General features: G+C 35.3%; 1 protein-coding gene across 1 annotated transcript in view; it reads right to left on the bottom strand.

Moving 5' to 3' along the window:
• Positions 1-25864, bottom strand: part of LOC121410510 (THO complex subunit 2-like) — a 106612-nt gene that overhangs the window by 64718 nt on the left and 16030 nt on the right. The window contains exons 4-12 of the mRNA XM_041602660.1: positions 25095-25146; positions 18984-19054; positions 18207-18328; positions 10536-10669; positions 9711-9871; positions 8213-8305; positions 4682-4828; positions 3369-3541; positions 2020-2212 (exon numbers count right to left, since the gene is read on the bottom strand). Coding sequence (XP_041458594.1) covers positions 2020-2212; positions 3369-3541; positions 4682-4828; positions 8213-8305; positions 9711-9871; positions 10536-10669; positions 18207-18328; positions 18984-19054; positions 25095-25146 — 1146 coding nt within the window. The remainder of the gene's footprint in view (positions 1-2019; positions 2213-3368; positions 3542-4681; positions 4829-8212; positions 8306-9710; positions 9872-10535; positions 10670-18206; positions 18329-18983; positions 19055-25094; positions 25147-25864) is intronic.

Below are 25864 nucleotides of genomic sequence, written 5' to 3'. Positions count from 1 at the left end.
TACAAGATTGGAGAACCTCATGAAGCTCTACCAGATGGAAGAAAAAAATCAAAATCGGTCAACAAATGAAAAAGCATTTTATGTGAATTTTTAAAAATATGCATAAATTAATTTCGCATAAATTAGCATAAAAATTGTTCTGGTCAAAATTTCAAAATTTTGTGTAGAAGTTTGGTGAACCTCATGAAGCTCTACCAGATGGAAGCAAAAAGATCAAAATCGGTCAACAAATAAAGAAGTAGCATTTTTTGTGAATTTTGAAAAATGTGCATAAATTAACATATTTAATGAATTTCAAAATTCTGTGTAGAACTTAAGTTTTGAACGCCCCACCTAGTGCTATCAAATAAAGCAAACAGAATTGAAATCGGACTTGAAATGGCGAAGTAGTAGCATTTTGAAATTGTGGACCGACGACAGACGACGGACGCCACGCCACGGCATAAGCTCATCTTGCCCTTCGGGCCGGATGAGCTAAAAAAGGATATAACTAAACAGATCATATAAAGAAAGATAGGCTAACTAATAAGGAAAACCCAAAATGCACTAACTCCATCATAGCCTGCAGCAGACTAATACCTATAGTGCTACATGTACAAAGCCAGTGGGAATTCCGCAATTCAGTGGTCACTTGAATGAAATTTTCTTTGATATGGAAAACAAAGTTGGCATATAACCATAGAGGTGGATTAACCCTATAAGGATGTTGGGGAGGGGGTTGAAGCATGATGGTCCCCTCAATTTTATGACTTTTTTCTTTTAAGTTTCCAGCAACTTTTGAGACCAAATTTGCGACATACAGGTACAACATCGCTGCACTATAGGACTTTTTAAGAGACAATGTTATGCCAAAAATGGCTAATTTTTATACTTTCTGTACAAAGTCAATGGCAGATGAAATTGATAAAAGGGTGATTATTTTTCATTCTAGTTGGCTAGCTTAATCAATTTAGGGTTCCATTACATTGCTATATGGTATGTAAAGATATCCATTGAATAAAACAATGTAAAACAAAAGTTAACAAAAAACAAAGAAAAATATAAATTTAAAAAACAAAATAGATGGGGAAATAAAATTGGCTTTCACAAATTTTATTTGAGGAAACATTTGAATTATATTACAAAGATGACATCTGAAAAAAAGAAAATTTGAAGCGAAATTGAGTGTTAAATAATGTTTTTCATGAGTAGATTTGCATATTTCATTTATAATGAATAAAAAGTAGTATAAAATGTAATATAATATTTCCAGATTTTTTTTTCATACTGGCTTGTAGTTCATGTGGTAAAGAATGTGCAAGACGAATTTCAATTGCCCCCAAAGGGTGGCTGAGATCAGATGCCCCCCCCCCCATCCTTTTAATTTTTCTAGGTTAAAGCTGTGACCATGGCAATGGTCCAATATCAACTATTGTGCTGACTTCAAATATCTGGAAGTTTTATTATTCATTACATTGGAAGCTTAAGACTTTAAGATTGGAGCATTTATAATATCATGTTTATGTACCATCATAAAGGAATATTATTTTTGAGAAATTAAACTGTTGCCATGGCAAGAACCAAAGACATCATTTTGTAACATTCATATTTGTGTTTAGCACCCTCAAAATAGGGGCAATGGAACAAACACAATCATATTCTAAAGAATTGGGAAATAATAAAATTTAAAAATGACTACTAGCTGTGTATATGTCATCGAGCAGGTACAATTGCCCGGTTCGGTAATGGCGGCCAGTTTACATGGCTGGCACAGCGCAGTTGCTTTCAGGCTATTATGACTTAATGCTCAAGCTTTACTTTTATCCACCTCTATGCATATAAACTAATCTCACAATCAAGATTTCTAAAAGAATTGATAATCATTAGCTAATAAATAAAATACGATATAATAGAAAACACTGCACCTCTCTGCTCAGAGCAACCAGCAAGCTAACCAGAGTCAATTGGAATTATGCTCCTTTTGAACAAACAAAATTACTGGTATGTTAAAGTGTAATGAAAGGTATTTAAGAAAACTACCTGAGCAAGTAGTGCTTTGCCTAGCCTGACAAGTTTCCAGATGAGGATAGGTTGTAATGATGCATATGGTCCAAGATAGCGACACATCTCAAGGACTCCTTTGATGTCTCCTAGGTTCTGAACAGCCGGCAAGGTGCCATTCTTCGGAGGTGAAGGTATATGATGCCCTTTTGCTCCCTGTGGTTGACAACTCCTTCAACACACAATAGATCATAACAATCATTTTGATTGATTGAATTGTAAGTTTACTTGTCACATTGCCAAATTACATTAGTTTGTTTTTTTTTACTACTATCAATTTGGTCAAGTTTTCTTTCTGTCTAGTCATTTCTTCATTCAAAATCAAATAAAGCTTGTAATTAGACCTGGATCCTGTAACACAAAGGTTACTGATGAATCGTGTGCTTGATTTTTTACAATAGAATCGTGCATTAAAGTCAAGCAATCAATTAAAAAAAAAAATTTAAGTTCTACAATGACTGCTAAGCTTTGTGTTTCGGACCCCAGATGGTAATTTTTTCAATGATTTGAGACTTTAGCATTAACATAAGTTGCTATATTAGCACTCTGGGTTTCAGCTACACATGTAACATTGGCCATATAGAGCAAAGAGGACATTGACCATGTTGGACTTTGTAATATGAGCTCAAGAGAAACACATAAAACTCCAGCTTATACAATATAACATCATTAGACCAACTATAAAACAGACAAACTTGCTGTCAACAAAGTGGAATTAAAGAAGTGAGAACTAAAAAGCCTTTGATCAAAAGTTGTCTGACAAGTTGTCAAACATGAAAACTTTCCTTGATTTTAACTTGCTGAGAGGCATATATCTGACTGCCACTGACAGTAGTAACTGTCAGATAAAAAAATCTAATGAAACAATCTTCAGACCAGTCTGGTAATAGACAAAGTTGGACTGAACCAACATAATGAATTAATACAAGACACAGACCAAAGAGCGATTTGTATATTTGCAATCAACTGAAAGACTACAGATGTGGAGTGTTGTGGCTCAGTGGATTAGTCTCTGAACTTTGAAACAGAGGGTCGTGGGTTCAAATCCCAGTCATGGCATAAATTCATTTGGCAAGAAATTTGTCTACAAATTATGCTGCACTCAAGCCAGGTGAGGTGAATGGGTACCTGGCAGGAATTTATTCCTTGAAATGCATGTGCGCTGTAATCTTGGTAATTACAGCTGCCTAGCTACAGCTGGGGTAATAATATTCAAGTCCTTTGGAAGCACATAGAGACATTATTCATAATTGTGATATGAGCTAATGTATACTAGAGGGTTGGCTTTAAAACATATAAAGAATATAAGCATACAAGGCAGGACCTACTTTGTGTACAGAGGTTGAAGTATAGATTCAATGAGGTTGCAGAGAGCCTTGGACACAGTAGGGTTACTCGTAGTGCCATACTCAGGCAGTTTGTCTAATAGTTTCTTGGCATGTACCCAATCTCCTATTAGAATCATGGCTTCACACAATCCAATCTTTTGGTTGTCAATAACCTATAGGACACAAGAAAAAGAAGGTGATAAAAGTTCTGGCAGTCATATTGAATTATTAATGAATGTGTCTAAAAATGATTGTGAGGTAGTTTATAAAGCACAGTGTAAATGATATTTGCCTTTAGTAACTGGAAACATCCAATGACAACATACCGACTCAATTCTGACAAAAACTTACATCTACAATATACACAGATATGCATGCATGGGACCAGATATAAATAAATGGCTGAAGAGTAGATGTTTGCAGTGAACCATTTTCCCCTGGATATCATGCTATAGATTTTGAAAGTTCATAATCATAACTTCCATGTCTATAGTAATTTTCCTTCAAGGTATGTTTATCATCCACTTTACAAGTTAACTTAATAATAATTCTGAAGGAAATGGGTACATTCACCTTACTGTATTACGCAATCAGTTTCATACAAATCTATCTTCGAAAGTCAAAATCTTAACCTGCAATAAAGTTTTATTAATACGTAACAATAAAGCCAAGTCTACTGGCCTGAAATCCAAACCAAATGACCACTGATATTTTTATTATGCCCAAGTTGCATGAAACAGGAGCTTGTACTTTTTTAATCATGATGACGTTTAAAACATGTTTGTGTATTAAAATGAAGCCTTGTTGAAAAAAACACACTCTTGCTTCTACTATTCAGGCAAAACAAAAATTTGTATAAAATACTAACATTACGTAGTCCAAACCAGAACAGCCTTGGTGACAATGACATTTGCTCCGGTCTAATTATCTCTGAAGGTAGAGGTTTAAAGAGTGTTTGGTTCAGAATAATATAGAAATAGGGATTAAGTTTTAGTTAGTTTTGTAGGTTAGGAGCAAGTGTCATGGAAACAGTGCATTTGCTGTTCAATCATACAGTATAGATAATACAGTCATCTACTGTTATATATATGTATTGGGATCAGGGGTACTACAGTCACACTTAGTAAAGATATCTGACTCTCCCTGCAAGAAGATTGTTATCAATGCAACTTTGTCTCTGAGAGCAGGAAGGTCTTAAGGACCAACAAAATGGAAGATGGAGATTTCACCTTACCTAGACAGCTCACACACTTCAGTGTCATCATCCTGATTTTTAAAGCGTTTCAGAGAGAAACTAGAAAAAAAAATCAAACCTGTTCATCTTTCTCCTTCTCTTTCTCCTTGTCATCTTTGTCATCCTTGTCAGCAAGAACAGCCATGCTCATCTTCCTAGCATACTGCCTTGCATCAATAATCTCCTGCTTGTGGGCCTTGAAGATATCCACATCAGTCGGAGCAAGCTTGAAGTCAGATTATAGGAACAGATGTAAATGATTAATCAATTAATCATTATTTTTTGCAATAAAGCTGTATACTATCTATACTGTTAAAGGTTAGCCCACCCCAGAAAAAAATTGGTTTGAATAACTAGAGAAAAATCCAACAATGCTGAAAAATCCAATAATGCTGAAAATTTCAACAAAATTAGATGTAGAATAAGAAATTACATTTTAAAGTTTCGCTTATTTTTCACAAAAAGTTATATGCACAACTCGTGACATGCAAATGAGAAAGTAGATGAGGTCCCTCACTCACTATTTCTTTCATTTTTTTTCAATTATACAACATTTCATTTTTTACAAATTTGACAAAAAGGACCAACTTGACTGAACCACAAAAAGTTTAAACAATGGTAATTCCACGTATTCAGAGGAAAATAAAACTTCTTTCATACTGCCATGAGGAGAAAATCAGAATATTTCATATTTCTATCACAAAATACAAAAGATATAGTGAGTGGATGATGTTATCAGTCCCCTCATTTGCACACAGACAATTTTTTTTTTTAACAATTTTTTTTCCAACTAAGCGAAACTTAGAAATGCCATACATGTAAGTTTCTTATTTTACATCCGATTTTGATGAAATTTTCATTGTTTGCATGTTTGATTTTTCTCTTTTTATTTCAATCAACTTGTCCTTTAATGAAACAGCCATGATGCATTGTTAAGGTGAACACTATACTTTTTAAATCTATGTAGCCAATATTTTTGACAATAACTATTCAAATGCTTAAAGACTATACCACAAAATTTCATAGTTTTTTGCTTTCTAGTCTTGCAAAATTTTTAAGACTTAGATTCGCAACTTCCAGGTATGTGGTTCTGATTTATGCTACAATTTGTAAGTCCATGTCATAACGGAATTGCTAAGAAACATGCTAAGAAACATGATTTCAAAAGTCAAAGAACATGCAAGCCCTGAACATGCAATCTTTTGCTTGCAAGACAGTTACTGGTAAAATGCACAGACAGAATCAACTAAAGACAGACACTTAACTCAAAAAAAGACTGGGGGGCTGATTCAGCCCCACCCTCGACATTTTTCGCGATAAATCCGCTGCGCAAAATTTTTTGACCGCGTCACTCGCGGACTTTTTACTTTCAAGTCTCGCGCAACTTTTCAGACCAAAATTGTGACCCCCGGGTACGCAGTTCCGAAATTACGCAATATTTTGTAAGTGCATGTGATGTAGACCCAAAATTACTCAAAAACATGAATTTGTGTACAAATCCAATACAAATACCGTAAGTAACGGTGTATTAACCGCACCTCTTTCTCGGCGGGATAGAAGCAAAAGTTGGGGGTGCGGTTTATACACGGTGACGGGTCTGAGCCAGCCCGCCGTAACCCCTACCGTCCAAGTACGATGTCTGCCAGTTCACAACACATCGAGTGGCCAGGCGTAGCCGCCAAGGCAATGTCGTTTAGAGGGGTAAAAGCCAAGGGTAATGGGAAGCGATTATTACGATCTTAATTAAATATTGTCCATAACAAACACACCCACCTTCATGACATTAATTTTGACTTTATTCTCAATTCAAAGTAGTGAAGTTCCCTGGCTAAGTTAAAAGAGACATCAAGCACACTCGGTAATATTTTGTCACTGCTGAGCGAGAGTTGAGTGAGCTTAGAGATTGCGTTGTAATATGGTTATTGTGCGACTTAAGCTGGCGCTATTCAAAGTCCCGTTTCGCGCCAGCTTGTATTTTTTCCTTCCTGTTTGCTTTTCATAAGATACCATGTAAACCACGCACGAGAGAGACGGCACGAAGCCGTAAAAAACAACTGGAAAAATGTCAATTTCTTTGTTTCTTGAACCTTCCTGTAATCCCGTATCCAAAATTCATGCTAAGACATCAAATTTCTGAAAGTGATTGTGAGGTTGTGATGCAAGAAATGTGAATGTTTCTTCCTCCTACGCTGGGAAAGACACATATCATAATTTGATAAGATGTACTGGCATGACTGGTACTGTATCGTAGTTTGCAATGTAATGGCAGTGCTGTGTGTGTGTACACTGTGACTCAGACTGTGAGGTGAGTGTGTTAGTGGCCAATATTATCGGGACCATTCATTCTTTCTAACATTTGTAGATGAATTGATCAAGAACAGCAGATTTCCGCATACCGGTAATCTCTTTGGATACTTTGAAATCTTATACTTAGTTTTTGTTTCTTAGTACCTCAAATATGCATGTAAATGTGAGAAGATTTTTTTTTTCTTAGTCCAAAGTTGGGGGTGCGATTAATACACGGGTGCGGTTAATACACCTTTACTTACGGTAGTGTTTTTAGCCAAAATTCATAAATGTACTTAGGGTTAAGCTCTCTCAGCTCTCCATCAATACTCAAATTTTCAGATCAATCATGCATTTGTTCATACAGTAAGTAAGCCCCCAGAATTTTTAAAACATAAATCAGTCTCCCACAGTAAGTAGCCTCATACAAATTCAACCATTTAACACGATAAATGGCAGTTTGGATACGATTTCACATGAATTCCTACAGAATCCACTCAAATCACAAGTGTACACGCATAGTAAATTTGATTAACCTTATGCCTAAGTTTCATGAACTAGGTCCATATATTTTCTAAGTTATGATGTGATATCAAAAACTTTACCTTTGGTTAAGATTTTGAAAATAATTCTTCCAACATGGTCTAAATTCATTGACCCTGGATGACCTTTGACCTTGGTCATGTGACCTGAAACTCGACAGAACTATCAGTATTACTTGCTTTACCTTATGTCCAAGTTTCATGAACTAGGTCCATATACTTTCTAAGTTATGATGTCATTTCAAAAGCTTAACCTTAGGTTAAGATTTGATGTTGACGCCGCCGTCGGAAAAGCGGCGCCTATTGTCTCGCTCTGCTATGCAGGTAAGACAAAAACTGTATTTTTTTCAAAAAAAGTGTATTTCATAATAAAATATGTGGTGCACTAGCTCATGGCAGCGCCCAACCTGCATGCAAGCTAAAATGCGCACTGCTCTTGCAGATGAAAAACCAAGCATATGTGTATCTCACCCTGGTTTTAAACAAAATGATTGAAAAAAAGTTACCTGAAATTACATTGATCTTATAACCATACTTGTGTAAGTTTTATGAAACAGAGATAATTTTTCTTCTTTTTTTTTTTACAAAAACATATCTTTAAAAGAAAAAACATACTGCCGTATTTTGGTGGCAAAAACATACTACATACGCCAAAAACATACTGGTTGGCAGGTCTGTGCTAACAGCACTTACTTTCACTGAAGGGAACATGAGGACAGAAGTAAATAAAATGAAAAAGCTTGAACTGGCAGAGTCTGCTGAAACTCAAAAAGAGAACTTACATGAGGGTATATGTCATCCAGTTCAACAATATGATGTTGAAGAAGCTGCGCTGTGACCTTGTGAAGAGATTTTGGAGTTCGTATATTTTCTTCCTGTATGAAAACGTAGCACAGATATTGAAATGCAAATATTCTACGATGAGTGCATAGAATTGTGTTCAGACATTTCACATTCGGTGAAACAAAGAGACACTCTTAATCAACTCAGCTATGCCTCCTTGAATAGAGCTTTCCTTTCACTATCAGGTGAAATCTTGTACTATTTCACTCGTGCACATTTTTCATTTGCTTGGCACAGCTTGACTTATGAGAGAGGCTACGATCTTTGTATAATATCCCCTGGACTATATCCAGAAAAAATATCAGCCTTGTGATAATCCTTTCAAAGGCTATTTCCATCAAGAAAAATCATTTAATTGTTCTTTAAAGCTTTCCCACTGAGTGGAGACAGGAGAATGCTAGAGTAATTCATTTCACCAAACCCTTACATTTCAGGCCAGGGTAGCAATTTCAAAGAATTAAGTAGAAAATCATATCGTGCTTCATTTATTTTCATTAATTCACATTTATACAAAATTGTATCAATTAACAATTGTAAAATTAAAAAGTTCGTTACATATATAGCACAGGATTCACTATGTTTCAAATTTGGACACTCAATAATAACCAATCAACAGTGTGTTGTTACATGTCATGTATTTAAGATCAGCTACTGATGGAACTGCTCCCCACTACAATAAGGAAACACACTCTTTGACTTCCATTTCATTTCTGCAGTTTGGTATAAAACAGTTTTTGAGAGCCAAGTTGCAAAAATAAGAATGTCATTAGATATGATTGTGCTACCGCATTAGGTACTAACTGGACTCTCCTACACGCATTTTTTTTTTACAGTGATCAACTGATTCCGTAGAAACCAAATTAAAATTTACAAGCGCTACCGTAATTGCACCTGCATTTGCTTCATGCAACATATTAGAGGCATTGAAAAAAATCTCACTTTCATGGCATCTATTCCATCAATTAGATTCAATGAATTTTTATCAAGGGACATCAAACACTCAAGAACATTCTATTCACAGGAGTGGAACTACGTACATTTAGAAATCATATTACAAAGCAAATTTGTCTGATGATTGCTCTCAGCATCAGGTTTCTCATAAAACAGTTGCACAACTAACACAAACAATGTCCTACTACCAATCTATCAAATTAATATCAAATGGGGTTTATCCCTTAAGCTTTCAAATATTTGGTAGAGCGAATTTGAAACAAAAGGAGCTCATGATAAGTGGGAAAGGATTAAGATCATGCTCAAGACTAGTAATGCTACTAAAAGTAAATTTCCTGAAAATACAGTAAGATAAGGGAGAATTTGATACACACAGATTGGTACCATAAATGCTGGGGAAGGGATGCCAGAGAAGGAGATCATGCTTTGATTCCTAATTTCACCTATAAAAGAAGCATCCTTTTTGATGAATAGATTCTGACTGACCTTGTAGAACTGAAACTTGAAGCCTAAGACCTGACATACTGTTAGAGGGTCACACATGTATGACCTGAGTAGAGGAACAAAGACATGATCAAGCTCAGGAGCTGTCTCAAAGGCCTCTAAGATGATGTCAAGGACCCGGTTTGGATCAAGGTCAAATCCACCTAAATGGGAAAGAATGGAAATAATACTTTCATCAGATATTGAATCACCACAAATATATTTTGTTATTTATAACAAAAAAGGTTCTTGGACACTTATATAAGTTAAAATATTCAATATAGATATTTGATTAAAGGCAAATTATTGTATGTCAACATGATCAGACAATATTATTCTTCCAGTATGACATGAAATTTTCATGTGAACAGTCATGCATGGGTGGTTAAATGCAACGACCATGCCTCGATAGGGATCGAGTAGTGGTAATGTCAGTGTCATCTCCAATCTCCCGCACAAACTTTTGAGTGAGATTGGCGATTTTAATTTTGATATCGGAGCAATCTACAGTCATTTTCAACAGTTTATATTTGCTTATATGAGAAAGAAAAATCAAGTGAAAAAATGTGAGTACTGAAATCATCGTCAGTTCATGAATTACTAGTAGAAATTTAGACAACGTAAGGAATACAAGTTATCATAACTTACATAGCTGGCTGTTTGTGTTTACAGCATGTACACAACCGAAAAACATGCCGTGTACACGTGCATCAAAAATGGACTTTCAAAACAGGCCTACTTCTAACATCCATCCACCCTATTACGTACAGACACCTGGAAGTGCTTTGCGCACTGAAATAATAGTCATCTAACTGATCACATACACACCTATAAGTGCTTTGATAGTCTTTGACACCTGAGAACTTGTAGAAGGATCACATGTGACTTGAGTAAGCTCCGAGACCAACTTAGCAAAGCCCTCACTCTCTTCACGTAAAAGGTTGAACTTTTGTTGTTTATAGCTGAGTAAAGAAAGAAAAAGTTGGGGAAAATTTACTACCCCCATGAATCAGTAGTAAAGAACTGTACTGAAAATCAACAGAGTAAAGAGACAAGTCAGCATATCCTCACATTGATAAGCAGTGGCGGACCATGACCCGGAGGAGACAAAGCATTGGGGGGGGCACAGCATTGTTCACAGACAATGCAGTGCCCCACCCCCAATGCTTTGTCTCCTCCCGGTCACAGTCCGCTACTGTTGATAAATAATGATATCTCACTTTGTACAATTTTTTTATTTCAAGGATGAGTTCAGAGATATGCTTTACAGAATAATTTCAATCAAGATTCTCCAAAACTGGGCCCATCCAACTCACATATGCAAAAGTTTAGAAATAATCCATTCCATGGCATACACCTTATCGAAACTACTCTTGTGCTGGTAAAGGTGATGTTTTACCTACTACTTCTGATGCAATCTGGATAAAGCTATAAAGTTATATGAATATAACTGACATTAGTGTACATTTGAGAAAGATGGCATGCCCCTCTGCCAAAAATAAAAAAGGGGACAATGTGTAAACATTTATTCTATAAGTACAGCAAGTTCAGCCAAAACCCCAAGCCTCTTTTAACAATGCGATTTTAATATGTCATATGGCTGAAAGCCTGCGATTCTTAAGCAATTCATACATAATTACAAAACATTTTTATGGCCTAAAACTATTTTCTTGATCAAGTTCCAAATAACTAATAATAATAATAAGTGGAGTGCCCCTGGCAGTCTCACCTGCATTGCACGATTCAATATAGCAGCAGTGCTGACTTTGAAAACTACTTTAAAATAATTGTTCATAAAAAACACCATTCATACAATGATACAATACTATGTTCATTGACAATAAATGACATTTGACCTTGATCATGCGACCTAAGACTTGTCAGTGATACTTAATTACCCCTACACTGTATCAGACCTTCATTTTTGAGAGCGATCGCGCTGGCACTCCTAAAAAAAATAAGGAGAGCAAAAAATCACGCTCCTAAGAAAAAAAAATTGCTAAAATTTCATATTTTACACCTTTAAATCCATGAAATGGCCATCTATTTTCCAGAATTCCTTGAAATTATTTTGATTCAGTTGAAAACTATCAGAAAAATAAAGAATATTCACCTCTTTCCTGAATCTGATGTGAATTTGAACTCGGTAATAATTGTAGTCCCATATGCAGATTTTCGTGGCAACACAAATGAAGTCTACATGTGGGACTACAATATTTACCGAGAGTAAGTTCAAATCAGAGTCGGGAAAGAGGTGAATATTCTTCATTTTTCTGACAGTTTTCAACTAAATCAAAATAATTTCAAGGATTTATGGAAAATAGATGGCCATTTCATGAATTTAAAGGTGTAAAATGTGAAATTTTAGCAATATTTTTTTTCTTCAATTTTTTTTTTTTTTTTGGGGGGGGCAGGAGCGTGATTTTTTGTAAACGTTTTGACCCAGGCCTAGTTTCATAACAGATTAATTAATAGCTACACAGCTATTGTATATACGATGTTACAAAAAATCTACAATTTATCTAGTGTTGTTATCTAGAAAAAAAATCCTGGTCCGAAACCGTCCCGGCAACTTCAAAATTTCCTTATCGGGATCCCGGCTCGTCCCGAATCCCGAAACGTATCTCCACGCACAAATGCAATCCAAAACTGTGTACCTACATTTCCAGCCTTAAATACAACACTGCGCACTGGCGGTGCACCAGACAGTCAAAGTGTGCATGCCACCACCGCAAATTGTAAACATTCACTCAAAACGTGGGGAAAATAATGATGAGACAGTCAAAGCGTGCCACCACCGCAAACTGTAAACATTGATGACCACTGACATGACCCGAATTATGTTTGAGTCGATCCAGCTGCTGATCTGACAGTCCAATAACACATGTGTCGGTGCCACTGATATGTGGTCGGTGCGCACGTGGTTGACAGTTATATAAGCGAATTGCATAATGTCTTGTCAGTGCGCCTGTGGCCCTAGCTAGCCCGGAATATGGATTAACTTTTAGTTTCACTCTCTCTCTCCCTCTCTCGTAACTCTGCCCTGTTATGTCATCTCCTTGATGTTAATATCCTCTCTCTTGATTGATATGTTCTTATCTCACTTTTATTTTTATGACATGAGGATCCAGAGGACACACGTTTCTTTCTCATCATTTTGTTGAATTACTGATACCATATATTCATAACAATTTGATACTTCATTTTTATATCTAGGCAGTCTTTCACTTTTGTATTCTTTTCTTTCTTTCCTATTTTCCTTATTCTTACATTTAATTTTGTTTATGGATGCAAAATCGGTTTAAAGGTGTGATTATGCTTAGTTTATGCTGCAAAACGTCTGTCTCTTCATTATTTACTTATATTTTATCTGTGTAATACGGTGAACATGCATGAATGAATAAATAAATGAATAAATAATCTGCATTTTTTATGTTTAACTTTATATGATTCGAAAAAACAAGAAGTTGCCGGATCGTTTAAAAAATGGCTGTCGATGACAGATGGTCCCCAGTCGTGAACGACCAAGCACTTCCCGTAATCCCCCCCCCCTCTCTCTCTCTCTCTCCCGGCTCTAACCAGCTGAAACATGGTGTGCATTCGTCTAGTTGTTATTTGCAAACCTTTTCGCTAGTGCTGCAAGTCAGGCGGCATGTTCGGGTTCGGTTCGGTTCGGCAGGGTTCGGCAATTTTTTTCCGAACTTTGGTTCGGTTCGGGGTTCGGCAATAAATGCCAAATTATATTTAACATATAAAAAAATAAAGATCGCCGACCCACAAACAAGTGATCTCCAACATGATCTGTCATGTATTTATAATAAATTTTGTTTCTTAAAAGAATAGTTATGAAAATTGTTTAACTTTCTTTTGTTTTAATCTTTAAACAAAAAATAAGTCATTTCTACTTTCTTTTTTAAAATGAAAATTAAAAAAAAAAGAAAAAATATTGATAATGAGAGAATCAGGACAGAAACAGAATTACAAAGATCAGAATATTTTTTTCATGATTATTTCAAGTAGCTATGATCATGATCGATTACGATTAGGCCTGGGAGTAAACATCGATTGATCGAATGGTTCGATTGGCATGCCGCCAATCACCAATCGAAAAAAAAAAATTAGAAAAATTTACACTAATCGAATGTTCGGTAGATCCTGATTATGACATTGGGATAACTCGAATACCCAAGGTATAATAACAAAAACAAGAAAACAACGATGACAACGGTTTTTGAATACTTCATACAGGTTTAAAAATTATGTTACCGAGGTAATTTTTCAAAAATTATCAATGATTGTATCACATTCACAGTTACACACCAACATGAAAGCGCTCCGAAAATTTAAATCCCACCCGACCTTGCCGTCGATACACAAAATAAGTCATTGTCTGCGTGCACAAAACAATAAGTAAACACACAACCAGCTCACTTGAGCTGATTGGACCTTCGGATAGCCAATGAAACTTTGGGAAACAAAGAAGAAGGCACGTGGTTCCCTTATCAGGAAAGGTCATGACTTCAGAAATGAATTGACCCCTCCCCCATCTGTGTGTGTGTGAGAGAGAGGGACAGAGAGAGAGAGAGAGAGAAAGATAGGGTGGGAGCCGGACAATTCCTTTCATGTTTCAAAACAATGCAACCTTTTTATATCCCCCTCACACAATGAAAACGACATTCCAACATGCGCCCGTCTTCCCCAGTACTTTCTCGACTAGTCTCCAAAAATAGACCCAGTTATACATGTAGGTTCAAATGATAAAAAATCGTAATTTTGAAGGTATTTCAAATGAAATATTTTGCAAAATATTTTTTTTTAATACATGTGTAGCATCGTGGACAGTGCCACAAGTGGGGGCGGAGACATGGTGTGGGCAAGGGATGAAATTTTTCAAGTGAAATGCTCCACCTGGGGTCAATCTCAAAGAATACTTCATGAATGAGTTGTTTACGTCTTTGGGCTGATTCATTCATATGAAGGGGTGTGGCACTTGGAGGGATGTATGCATGATGCCAGAGTAACAGCATTGATTTAATCTCATTTCATGTAGTTTCTTTTGATATAAAAATCATGGAAAAGGGGGAAAAGGGCCTACTTTCATTTATGCTAAACATGTGACTTTGATGGAGATTTCTTCATGGGGGGGGGTCACCATAAATTAGGTCACCTATTGTGACTTAAAAGACGTGATTCCCCAACGAACAATCGAATCATTCGATTATTTTTTCAGGAAATAATCGAATGGTGAAAATGACAATCGTCCCAGGCCTAATTACGATGTCATTGCCAACGCAGCTTCTCAAATTGGAAAGTGTTGATCGGGAATGTCGAAACAGTAGACATACAACCTCCACTCAACTGTTATTATACCGGTAAAATTCACATTCCAAAGAATATGAGTGTTTTAGAAAGTCCCTATTTTCAAAAGTGGTGAAATCTGGTCAATGAATTACTTAAAAAAAATGACATATCAGTCCATTCTTTGTCCAGAAAGATCGACGCTCCGTGACTTCAAACATATTTCCAACACGAAAATGAGTACATGAGAGTACACTGTATTTTAGTGTTGTGAAATCACCCGGCGTTGATCATCAGAACTAAGACGGAACTGATAATTTATCATTTCATTTTCAGTAATTGACGAGATTAAACCACTTTTAAGAAAATATTGACAATGGAAAAACGTTTCAAGTTCGGAATACGAATTTACCTGTATAATAGCAACCGAGAGCAGGTTGTTTGGACTTCCTGTTTCAACTTTCCTTACCAACCATTTCCGGAACATCGATCAGGGAACATGCGTTGATTTGGTTTGAATTTTTATATTTTCTGTTTTTTCACCCTCATTCCTTCATCTCTTATTTATTTATCTTTTTATATTAATATGGAAATTTCAGAAGGTGGAATATATATACTTTACCATTACTTTGTCAGTCACAAGGAATTAATTTGTCGTCTTTTTCTTTTTTTAAATACAAAACAATTAAATGTACGTCCGATTACAGCAATACGTAATTCAACTACACTTTTTAACTGAGTTAAGCTTAAAATGTCCCCACATTTTATAAGGAAAAAAATATATTCATGTTTATAAAAAAAATTGAAAATGATAAAAATTTAATCAAACACGAGACCGAAACTGTCATACTTTGTCATTTACAAGGAATGAATTTATGTCTGGTTCTTTTTCTGTATTAAATACAAAATCATTAGGTCCGATTACGATCACGATCGATTATGGCAATACGTAATTACACCACACTTTTATACCGAATTAAGCTTCAAAATGTCCCCTCATTTTATCAAGAAAAAAAATATTTATGTTAATAAAATATTCTTAAGTTGATAACAGTTCAATCAAAGACGTGATGGGATCTATCATAGTGGATTTTAAAAATATATTGAGTGGAATTCTCTTTGTGCACAATCACTAACCAATATTTTTTTGTTTAATTTCATACTTGAATCTAGTTTGTAGTCATCACACTTACGCATTGCATGTTAACATTTTTTTTTTACCGAACTTCCGAACCAGGCCTTTGTGTTCGGTTCGGTTCGGTCCGGAAGTGCCAAGTTCGGCGAACTTCCGTTCGGTTCGGCGGTTCGGCTGCAGCACTACTTTTCGCAAAAAATACCCCAACAAATACAATCATCGCAAAATTAATGTCGACTTTTTTTAAATGAATAAATTTGCAAATACTCATAGATCATCATTGTCAATTGTTAGTAAATTATTTCATGATAAATTCACTAGTCCATACATATCGTAGCAGATTCAACTCGAAAGTATGGGGTAAATGAATGACTCGGTAAAACGAACTGAGGCGAAAGAGGTTTGCACATGAGACTATACAGTAGACGATTGTTGTCTGCGTAGATCTCTCGGAGCCGTGTGCAAAGCTAGATTGCGTGCATGCTCATGCGATCGACAGGTAGCTATGTAATTGCGTAATATTTCGAGGTGCATGTGCACACAGCCAGTTGAAACTAAATTGTTCTCTCGTATTTCGTAAGTACAATTACTAATTAGGGAAATATTACAACATGAATTTGGCCATTATTGATTTTATTTTCCTGCCGGGATACGGTCTAAGTTGATTGATCCCGGAACCGTCTCGGGACCGTCTCGGAGCCTCAGACCACCGGGAATTCATCCCAATCCCGGACCGACTGACAACACTAAATTTTTCATACATGCATTGTATTGAATTGATTTGAGCTCCTCAAGGAGAGCGATTCTGTATATCAACATTCTATTAACTATATCTGCAAACTTTATAAGTTATGACAGCAATCTAATCACTACCTCCAAAATGGCCAAAGTTAAATGACATTAAATGACCTTTGACTTTGTTTACTCTTATGTCTAAGTCTTATGAACTAGATCCATACACTTTCAAAGTTATGATGGTTATTCAACAAATACCCCTAACATGGCCAAAGTCCACTGACCTTGGTCATGTGACCTGAAACTCGCACAGGATGTTCAGTGATACTTACTCTTGTCAAAGTTTTATGAACTAGACCAATACACTTACAGAGATACGATGGTAATTCCACAAATATCCCCAACATGGCAAAAGTTTATTGACCTTAAATGACCTTTGACCTAAATCATGTGACCTGAAACTCGCACAGGATGTTCAGTGATACTTGATTACTCTTATGTCGAAATTTCATGAATCAGATCCATAAACTTTCAAATATATGATGGTAATTCAACGGATACCCCCAACATGGCCAAAATTCATTGACCTTTGACCTTGGTCATGTGACCTGAAACTCGCACAGGATGTTCAGTGATACTTGATTATTCTTATGTCCAAGTTTCATGAAATAGATCCATATATTTTTTTAAGTTATGATGACATTTCAAAAACTTAACCAACTTGGCCAAAGTTCATTGACCTAAGTGACCTTTTACCTTGATCATGTGACCTGAACTGGCACAGGATGTTCAGTGATACTTGATTAATCGTATGTTCACGTTTCATCAATCAGATCCATAAATTCTCCAAGTTATGATGGTAATTCAATAGATACCCCCAACTTGGCTAAAGTTCATTGACCCTAAATGACCTTAGACCTTGGTCATGTGACCTGAAACTCAGGCAGGATGTTCAGTAATACTTGATTAACCTTATTGCCAAGTTTCATGAACTAGGTCCATATACTTTTTAAGTTATACTGTCATTTCAAAAACTTAACGTTGCCGCCACAGTCGGAAAAGTTACACCTTGTGTCTCACTCGTCTCACTGTTTCGCAGGTGAGACAATAATATATAAAATTTATCAAGCGATTTATAGGGACGCTTAAAAGTGCTAAGAAATAAGAAGAAACAAAAATTTAAGTACAAGATATAAGTTTCTTATTAGTTTCATTCCCCTCCTTAAAAATTGGCATCCTTTTTAAAATAAAATGAAGTAGCCTTATATTTATAATATAAAAATCAAACAATGTGTTGAGCTTACGTATAGTGCAAAAAATGATTTACTCACTATAGTTTTGTCTTGAGTCGGACATATCTCTGAGCAAAGGCTTGTTTGTTGGAGAGAACATTGATAGCATCAAGAGTGTCATTGTCTAATCTCTCCTTCAATAAGCCGCTATCCAAGAATGCCTGCATGGAGAATATAGGACAAGGATAATAAAAATGTATTAAGCAATCACCTTTATTAACAGGATCAAACCTCCCAAGATTGTCTATAATTTCTATTTCAATCTACAAATCCACTGGGATTAGTACATGTTACCCCGGGCAAAAAAAAGAAAAGAAGTTGTACTTGAGTACTTGGTGATTAAGCATTGGAGCTCCTTAAAGGTATCTTTTGGGCTAATCCTTCTGGTCAAAATTCCACTTTCGGGTATCATATGATAACATTAGATTTACCAGTCAATGTCAAAATGACCCCCCTCTATCTAGTGTTTGTTACATATATTTTTTATGTATCTTAATTGTAGCTTATGAGTGGAAATTTGAGTTATTTCTTTCATCTTCCCTAAATACGAAAACAGTGTAAACTGTTTCATAGAACCTTATCCAAAAGTCACACAGAATTTACTCTGTTTTAAAACTTGGGGGCAAACTGATGACTCTTCCAAATATATATCTTTTAAGTTCAATTTCTTTGTCACCTGTGCATAATAATGGGAGATCCAGGGTGCTTAAACAGGCTTGCTGAATAAGTGATGTTCCTCATCGTAATTTGCTATGCCTCCCTTAACATAACTCTTTCCTTCATTCATTCTCTCTATACAATAATCAATTTACTTACTGTACAAGCTGTCAGAAGAGAGATTAAATTTTCCTTGCATATGCCATCCTCTGTTGAAGTGGTTTCAATATCTGGAAAATCAAATCAATATTGAAAAGAAATATATTAACTAGCACATCAATGATGTGGAGCTCATCCGGCATCTCGCAACACAATTTAACACAATTTTAATTTCAGCCCAGTTGACACTGTAGTGAATTATATTGGTGACATAAATTGAGGATATAGAATTGAAATTGATGAAGAAATGACATAGAAGCATTTTTTGTGATCTATGAATAAATTTCATATGAATTAAGTATTAATTATTATCTAGTCAAAGCTTATTAACTCTGTGTAGAACCTTGGTGAACCATATGTAGCTCTCAGATGGAACAAAAATAACCTAAAATCAATCAACAAATAAGTAAGCAATTTTTGTGAGTTTTGAAAATATATGAATAGCAGATTCAATGAGTTTCAAAATTCTATGTTTAAATTTTGTATCACCACCTCGAGCTATCATATAAAGCAAACAAAACTGAAATTGATCAACAAATGAAGAAAAAACATTTTTTGTGATTTATGAATAACTTTTTCATAAATTAGAATAAATAATTTTCCAGACAAAATTTCAAAATTTTGTGTACAAGTTTGGTGAACCTCATGCAGCTCTACCAGATGGAAGAAAAAAAATCAAAATCTGTCAACAAATAAAGAGGAATTTTCTGTGATTTATGAATACATTTCGCATAAATTAGCATAAATAATTTTCTACTGAAAATTTTCAAAATTCTGTGTAGAAGTTTGGTGGGCCTCATGAAGTTCTACCGGATGGAAGAAAAAATATCAAAATCTGTCAACAAATAAAGAAGAAGAGGCATTTTCTGTGATTTCTGAATAAATTTCGCCTAAATTAGCATACATGTAAGTAATTTTCTACTGAAAATTTCAAAAATCTGTGTAGAAGTTTGGTGAACCTCATAAAGTTCTACAAGATGGAAGAAGAAAAAAAGTAAAAATCAGTCAACAATTGAAGAAAAAGCATTTTATGTGAAATTTTAAAAATATGAATAAATTAATTTCAAATAAATTAGCATAAAAATTGTTCTAGTCAAAATTTCAAAATTCTGTGTACAAGATTGGTGAACCTCATGAAGCTCTACCAGATGGAAGAAAAAAATTAAAATCGGTCAACAAATAAAGGAGAAGAAGCATTTTATGTGAATTTTTAAAAATATGCATAAATTACAAAATGTAGCATAAAAATTGTTCTGGTCAAAATTTCAAAATTCTGTGTAGAAGATGGTGAACCTCATGAAGCTCTACCAGATGGAACCAAAAAATTCAAAATCGGTCAACAAATAAAGAAGAAGCATTTTATGTGAATTTTTAAAAATATGCATAAATTTCGCCTAAATTAGCATAAGTAATTTTCTACTGAAAATTTCAAAAATCTGTGTAGAAGTTTGGTGAACCTCATAAAGTTCTACAAGATGGAAGAAGAAAAAAAGTAAAAATCGGTCAACAATTGAAGAAGAACAAGTGGAATGCCTCTGGCCGTCTCACCTGCATCACGCGGTTCAATATAGCAGCAGTGCTGACTTTGAATACTACTCTAACTCGCACAAGATGTTCAGTGATACATGGTTACTCTTATGTCCACTTTTTATGAACTAGACCAATAAACTTACAGAGATATGATGGTTATTCACCAAAAAAACCCAACATGGCCAAAGTTCATTGACCTTACATGACCTTTGACCTTGATCATGTGACCTGAAACTCAAACAGGATAATCAGTGATACTTGATTACTCTTATGTACAAGTTTCATGAATCAGATCCATAAACTTTCAAAGTTATGATGGTAATTCAACAGATAAACCCAATTCGGCCAAAGTTCATTGACCTTTGACCTTGGTCATGTGACCTGAAACGTGCACAGGATGTTCAGTGATACTTGATTACTCTAATGTCCAAGTTTAATGAACTAGACCAATAAACTATCAAAGTTATGATGGTAATTCAACAGATACCCCCGATTCGGCCAAAGTTCATTGACCCTAAATGACCTTTGACCTTAATCATGAGACCTGAAACTTGCACAAAATTTTCAGTGATGCTTGATTACTATTATGTCCAAGTTTCATGAATCAGATCCATAAACTTTCAAAGTTATGATGGGAATTCAACAGATATCCCCAATTCGGCCAAAGTTCATTGACCCTAAATGACCTTTGACCTTGGTCATGTGACGTGAAACTCATGCAGGATGTTCAGTGATACTTGATTAACCTTATGTCCAAGTTTCATGTACTAGGTCCATATATTTTCTAAGTTATGATGACATTTCAAAAACTTAACCACAGGTTAAGATTTCGATGTTGATTCCTCCAACATGGTCTAAGTTCATTGACCCTAAATGACCTTTGACCTTGGTCATGTGACATGAAACTCTAATAGGATGTTCAGTAAAACTTGATTAACCTTATGGCCAAGTTTCATGAACTAGGTCCATATACTTTCTAAGTTATGTCATTTCAAAAACTTAACCTCAGGTTAAGATTTGATGTTGACGCCGCCGCCGCCGCCGCCGTCGGAAAAGCGGCGCCTATAGTCTCACTTTGCTTCGCAGGTGAGACAAAAAGCATTTTATGTGAATTTTTAAAAATATGAATAAATTAATTTCCAATAAATTAGCATAAAAATTGTTCTAGTCAAAATTTCAAAATTCTGTGTACAAGATTGGTGAACCTCATGAAGCTCTACCAGATGGAAGAAAAAAATTAAAATCGGTCAACAAATAAGGGAGAAGCATTTTATGTGAATATTTAAAAATATGCATAAATTACAAAATGTAGCATAAAAATTGTTCTGGTCAAAATTTCAAAATTCTGTGTAGAAGATGGTGAACCTCATGAAGCTCTACCAGATGGAACCAAAAAATTCAAAATCGGTCAACAAATAAAGAAGAAGCATTTTATGTGAATTTTTAAAAATATGCATAAATTTCACATAAATTAGCATAAAAATTGTTCTGGTCAAAATTTCAAAATTCTGTGTAGAAGTTTGGTGAACCTCATGAAGCTCTACCAGATGGAAGCAAAAAAAAATCAAAATCGGTCAACAAATAAAGAAGTAGCATTTTTTGTGAATTTTGAAAAATGCGCATAAATTAGCATATAATGAATTTCAAAATTCTGTGTAGAAGTTTTGAATGCCCCACCTAGTGCTATCATATAAAGCAAACAGAATTGAAATGGCGAAGTAGTAGCATTTTGAAATTGTGGACGGACGACAGACGACGGACGCCACGCCACGGCATAAGCTCATCTTGCCCTTCAAGCCGGATGAGCTAAAAAGTGGAAGCTATTGCAGGGTTTCAAACTGATGACTAAATTTTGGTTGGAATTTTTTTCTCACAGTTTCAATCTTTTTTTTTTAATTTGTACTATGCTACTCAGTGTACACAAAATGTTATTTGGTCAGGGGTGTAAGAGCAATATTGGAAAAAATCTAGATGAAATAAAAGGTGTGCGCAAAGCGCACAACACGAGCGCTAGGTTGTGGAAGCACTGTGGTGTAGCGGTTCTGACTCTCGCCTTGTAATCAGAGGGTCGTGTGTTCGAATCCCACCATGGCCTAGCCTTCTATGGCAAGGCGTCAATCCACACTTTGCCACTCTCACCCGGGTGCTAATTGGGTACCAGTAGGAAACAACCAACAACGTGGTTGGTTTAGCGAGTGTGCGCCTAACAGGCTGCTTGAAATGCTATGAATCCAGTGACCGGGTAATAATAATTGTGAAGCGCTTTGAGCAGTCGTAGATTGATAAAGCGCTATATAAATGACAATTATTATTATCACAAGGCTCCACACTAACCCAATTTTTTCTACTGGTCCAACCTATTCATGTCGGACCAGTAGATACCCAGTTTTTCAAATTTTTACTGGTCCGAACCTAAAATCTACTGGTCCCCAAAATAAAGAAAACATCAAAAAAAAGGCGCAAGTTTTATTTGTCTAGCCTTCCGTTCCCCCCCTCCCCCCGCAATGAAATGAAGGAATGAAGGACGAAAAGAAAGCAAGACAGAAACGAAGAAGGAAAGACAGAAAGAAAGAAAAAAGAAAGAAAGAAAGAAAGAAAGGAAGGAAGGATGAGGAAGGAAAAGAAAGAAATAAAGGAAGGAAAGGGAGGAAAAGAAAGAAAGAATCAAAAAGAAGGAAGGAAGTAAAAAAAGAAAAGGTTAAGAAAGGATAGATGTGAAGGAAGGAAAAAAGAAAGAACTAAAGAAGGAAAGGAAGGAAGGAATAAGAAGGAACAAAAATAAGAAAGAAAGAAAGAAAGAAAGAAAGAAAGAAAGGAAAAAAGAAATGAAGGAAAGAAATGAAGCAAGCAATACAGAAAGAAAGAACAAATCCGGAAAGTAGTAAAGGAAAGAAAGAAGAAGCAATAAAACAAGAAAGGGTTAAAGGAGAGATGGAAAGAAGGACAAAGAAAGAGGAAGGAAGGATTGAAAGAAGGAATTAAGGAAGAAATAAAGGAAAGGTAAAATGATAGATAGAAGGAAAGAAATAAATCAAGGAAGGAAGGGAAAGAAGGAAAGACGCAAGCAACATAAAAAAAGAAAAGGCAAAATAATAGATGAAAGGAAGAAAAAAAGAAAGACTGAGAGACAAAGAAGAAATAAAAAAAGGTAAATAAATGATTGGTGGAAGGAAGAAAGAAACAAAGAAAGTAATGAAGAATGAAGGAAAGAAATGGGTAAAAGGAAGGAAAGAAAGGTAGAAGAGATGAATATAGGATGGATGGACTCAAGAATTAAAGAAAGAAAAATATCAAAAAGAAAGAAAGGAAGGAAGGAAGAAAGGAAGAAGGAAGAAAGGAAGAAGGAGAGAAGGAAGAAAGGAAGGAAAGGAAGGAAAGGAAGGAAGGAAGGAAGGAAGGAAGGAAGGAAGAAAGAAAGAAAGAAAGAAAGAAAGAAAGAAAGAAAGAAAGAAAGAAAGAAAGAAAGAAAGAAAGAAAGAAAGAAAGAAAGAAAGAAAGAAAGAAAGAAAGAAAGAAAGAAAGAAAGAAAGAAAGAAAGAAAGAAAGAGAAAAAAAAGAAATAGAGAAAAAAAAATTTTTTAAAGGATAGAAAGAATGAAAGAACGAATTAAAGAAAAAAAAAGGGAAAATAAAAAGAAAGACAGTAACCAAAAAAATTAGGGAGGAAACAAAGAAAGATTGAAAAGAAAGGAAAGAAAGATAGGAAGAAAACAGAGGAAGAAAGCTAAAACTATCATCATGAATAATTTATCAATTTCTTTTTGGCTCAATTAAAATAGCTACGAAAGAAAGTCAGAAACCAAGTGTATCAACACACACATAAATGCATATGTGGGGCTAACTTGTATTCAGACGATATCACCCGAAACCCGATCTGTTTGAACAAAACAGAAGTGAAAATTTATCCTTTTACTGCTTACATATGACAGAGTTACTCCAATTTTTAGGAAATATGGACATTATAAGAGCCTTTCATGAGTATGAACCGCGAATTTTGACAGTTCTGTGAGAGATTTCTGCCAGAGTTTAGCCAAGCTTCGTTCGCGCAGCCAGTAAAGAATTTACCACGTGAGTTGTGTGGCTGGCTAGCTACATATGTACACTGTACTGTATCTGCTCTAGTAGCAATTACGTGCGATTCATTCTGTGTGTGAATGACAGAATTTATCGGGGGGGAATGGTTTGCAGTGAATTTGACCATTTCTGGAAAAGTTATTGGCCCAACAATGGTTTCTATTACTGGTCATGTCGGACCCTTAAAATCTTGCTATTTTTGGAAAAATTACTGGCCCAACAATGATATTTTTTACTGGTCATGTCGGACCAGTAAATCTTCCTATTTCTGAAAATCTACCGTCCCGACAGCGATTTTTACCGGTCCGGGACCGTCTGACCGCCGCTAGTGTCGAGCCCTGATAATCATTATTAAGTCCAAACAGAGCAGGGTCCAAAAAATATTTTTTTCAAACAAGAAAAATAGAGAATAAGAACATGTATCTATTCCATTCCCTACATGTACATGGACAACATTGTACAGTGTATATGTTGTCCTTTATAAGAGATTTCTTTTACGCAACTAACCTTTAATGTTGAAGACATCCACTAAGATAGATGGCACACCAGGATGGATGTCCTACAAATTCAACACAAACACAGGTAAGTGAGAGATGGACATAGTTAACCCAAAAATTTTGCATGCACATTCTTTACCACATTAACTACAAGCAAGTATAAAAAAGAAATTTTGAAATTATAAATTTAAAAAAAAATTATTTTCATTCTTTTTTTTGCAGGGGGTACCAAAGTAGATTCATATATCAAGTTCTTATATATTAGCTTTATTCTCACAAACATGAGTAGGTATCTGAGTCCAAGGCCTAATTAAATAAAGTATGAAGCACAAGCAGAATTTTTTTGTATATGCCATGAAATTTAGAGCTGAAAGTTACACAATTTAAACAATACATAGGTGTAATTATGATCATGATTTCTATCTAAATTTCAGAAATTCGTAATATTCTGATATAAAAACGGCTCATTTAATACACATTTTTTTAAATAACTAAACAATTGATGCAAGCCCAAAGGGCAATCTGATTTTGTTACATCACAATCTTTAAACGGACATTTTAAAGAGGTTTTGAAATAAAGAACACTATGTTCTATTAAAACAAAAAAAAAGCCAGCACAAGCGCAAGCTGGCTTTTATTTTAACAAGTGGAATGCCTCTGGCCGTCTCACCTGCATCACGCGGTTCAATATAGCAGCAGTGCTGGCTTTGAATACTACTCTAACTCGCACAAGATGTTCAGTGATACATGGTTACTCGTATGTCCACTTTTTATGAACTA

This window comes from Lytechinus variegatus, chromosome 1, assembly GCF_018143015.1.
Source record: "Lytechinus variegatus isolate NC3 chromosome 1, Lvar_3.0, whole genome shotgun sequence".
Lineage (NCBI taxonomy): Eukaryota > Metazoa > Echinodermata > Echinoidea > Temnopleuroida > Toxopneustidae > Lytechinus > Lytechinus variegatus.
This window is presented reverse-complemented; position numbering and strand designations above follow the sequence as displayed.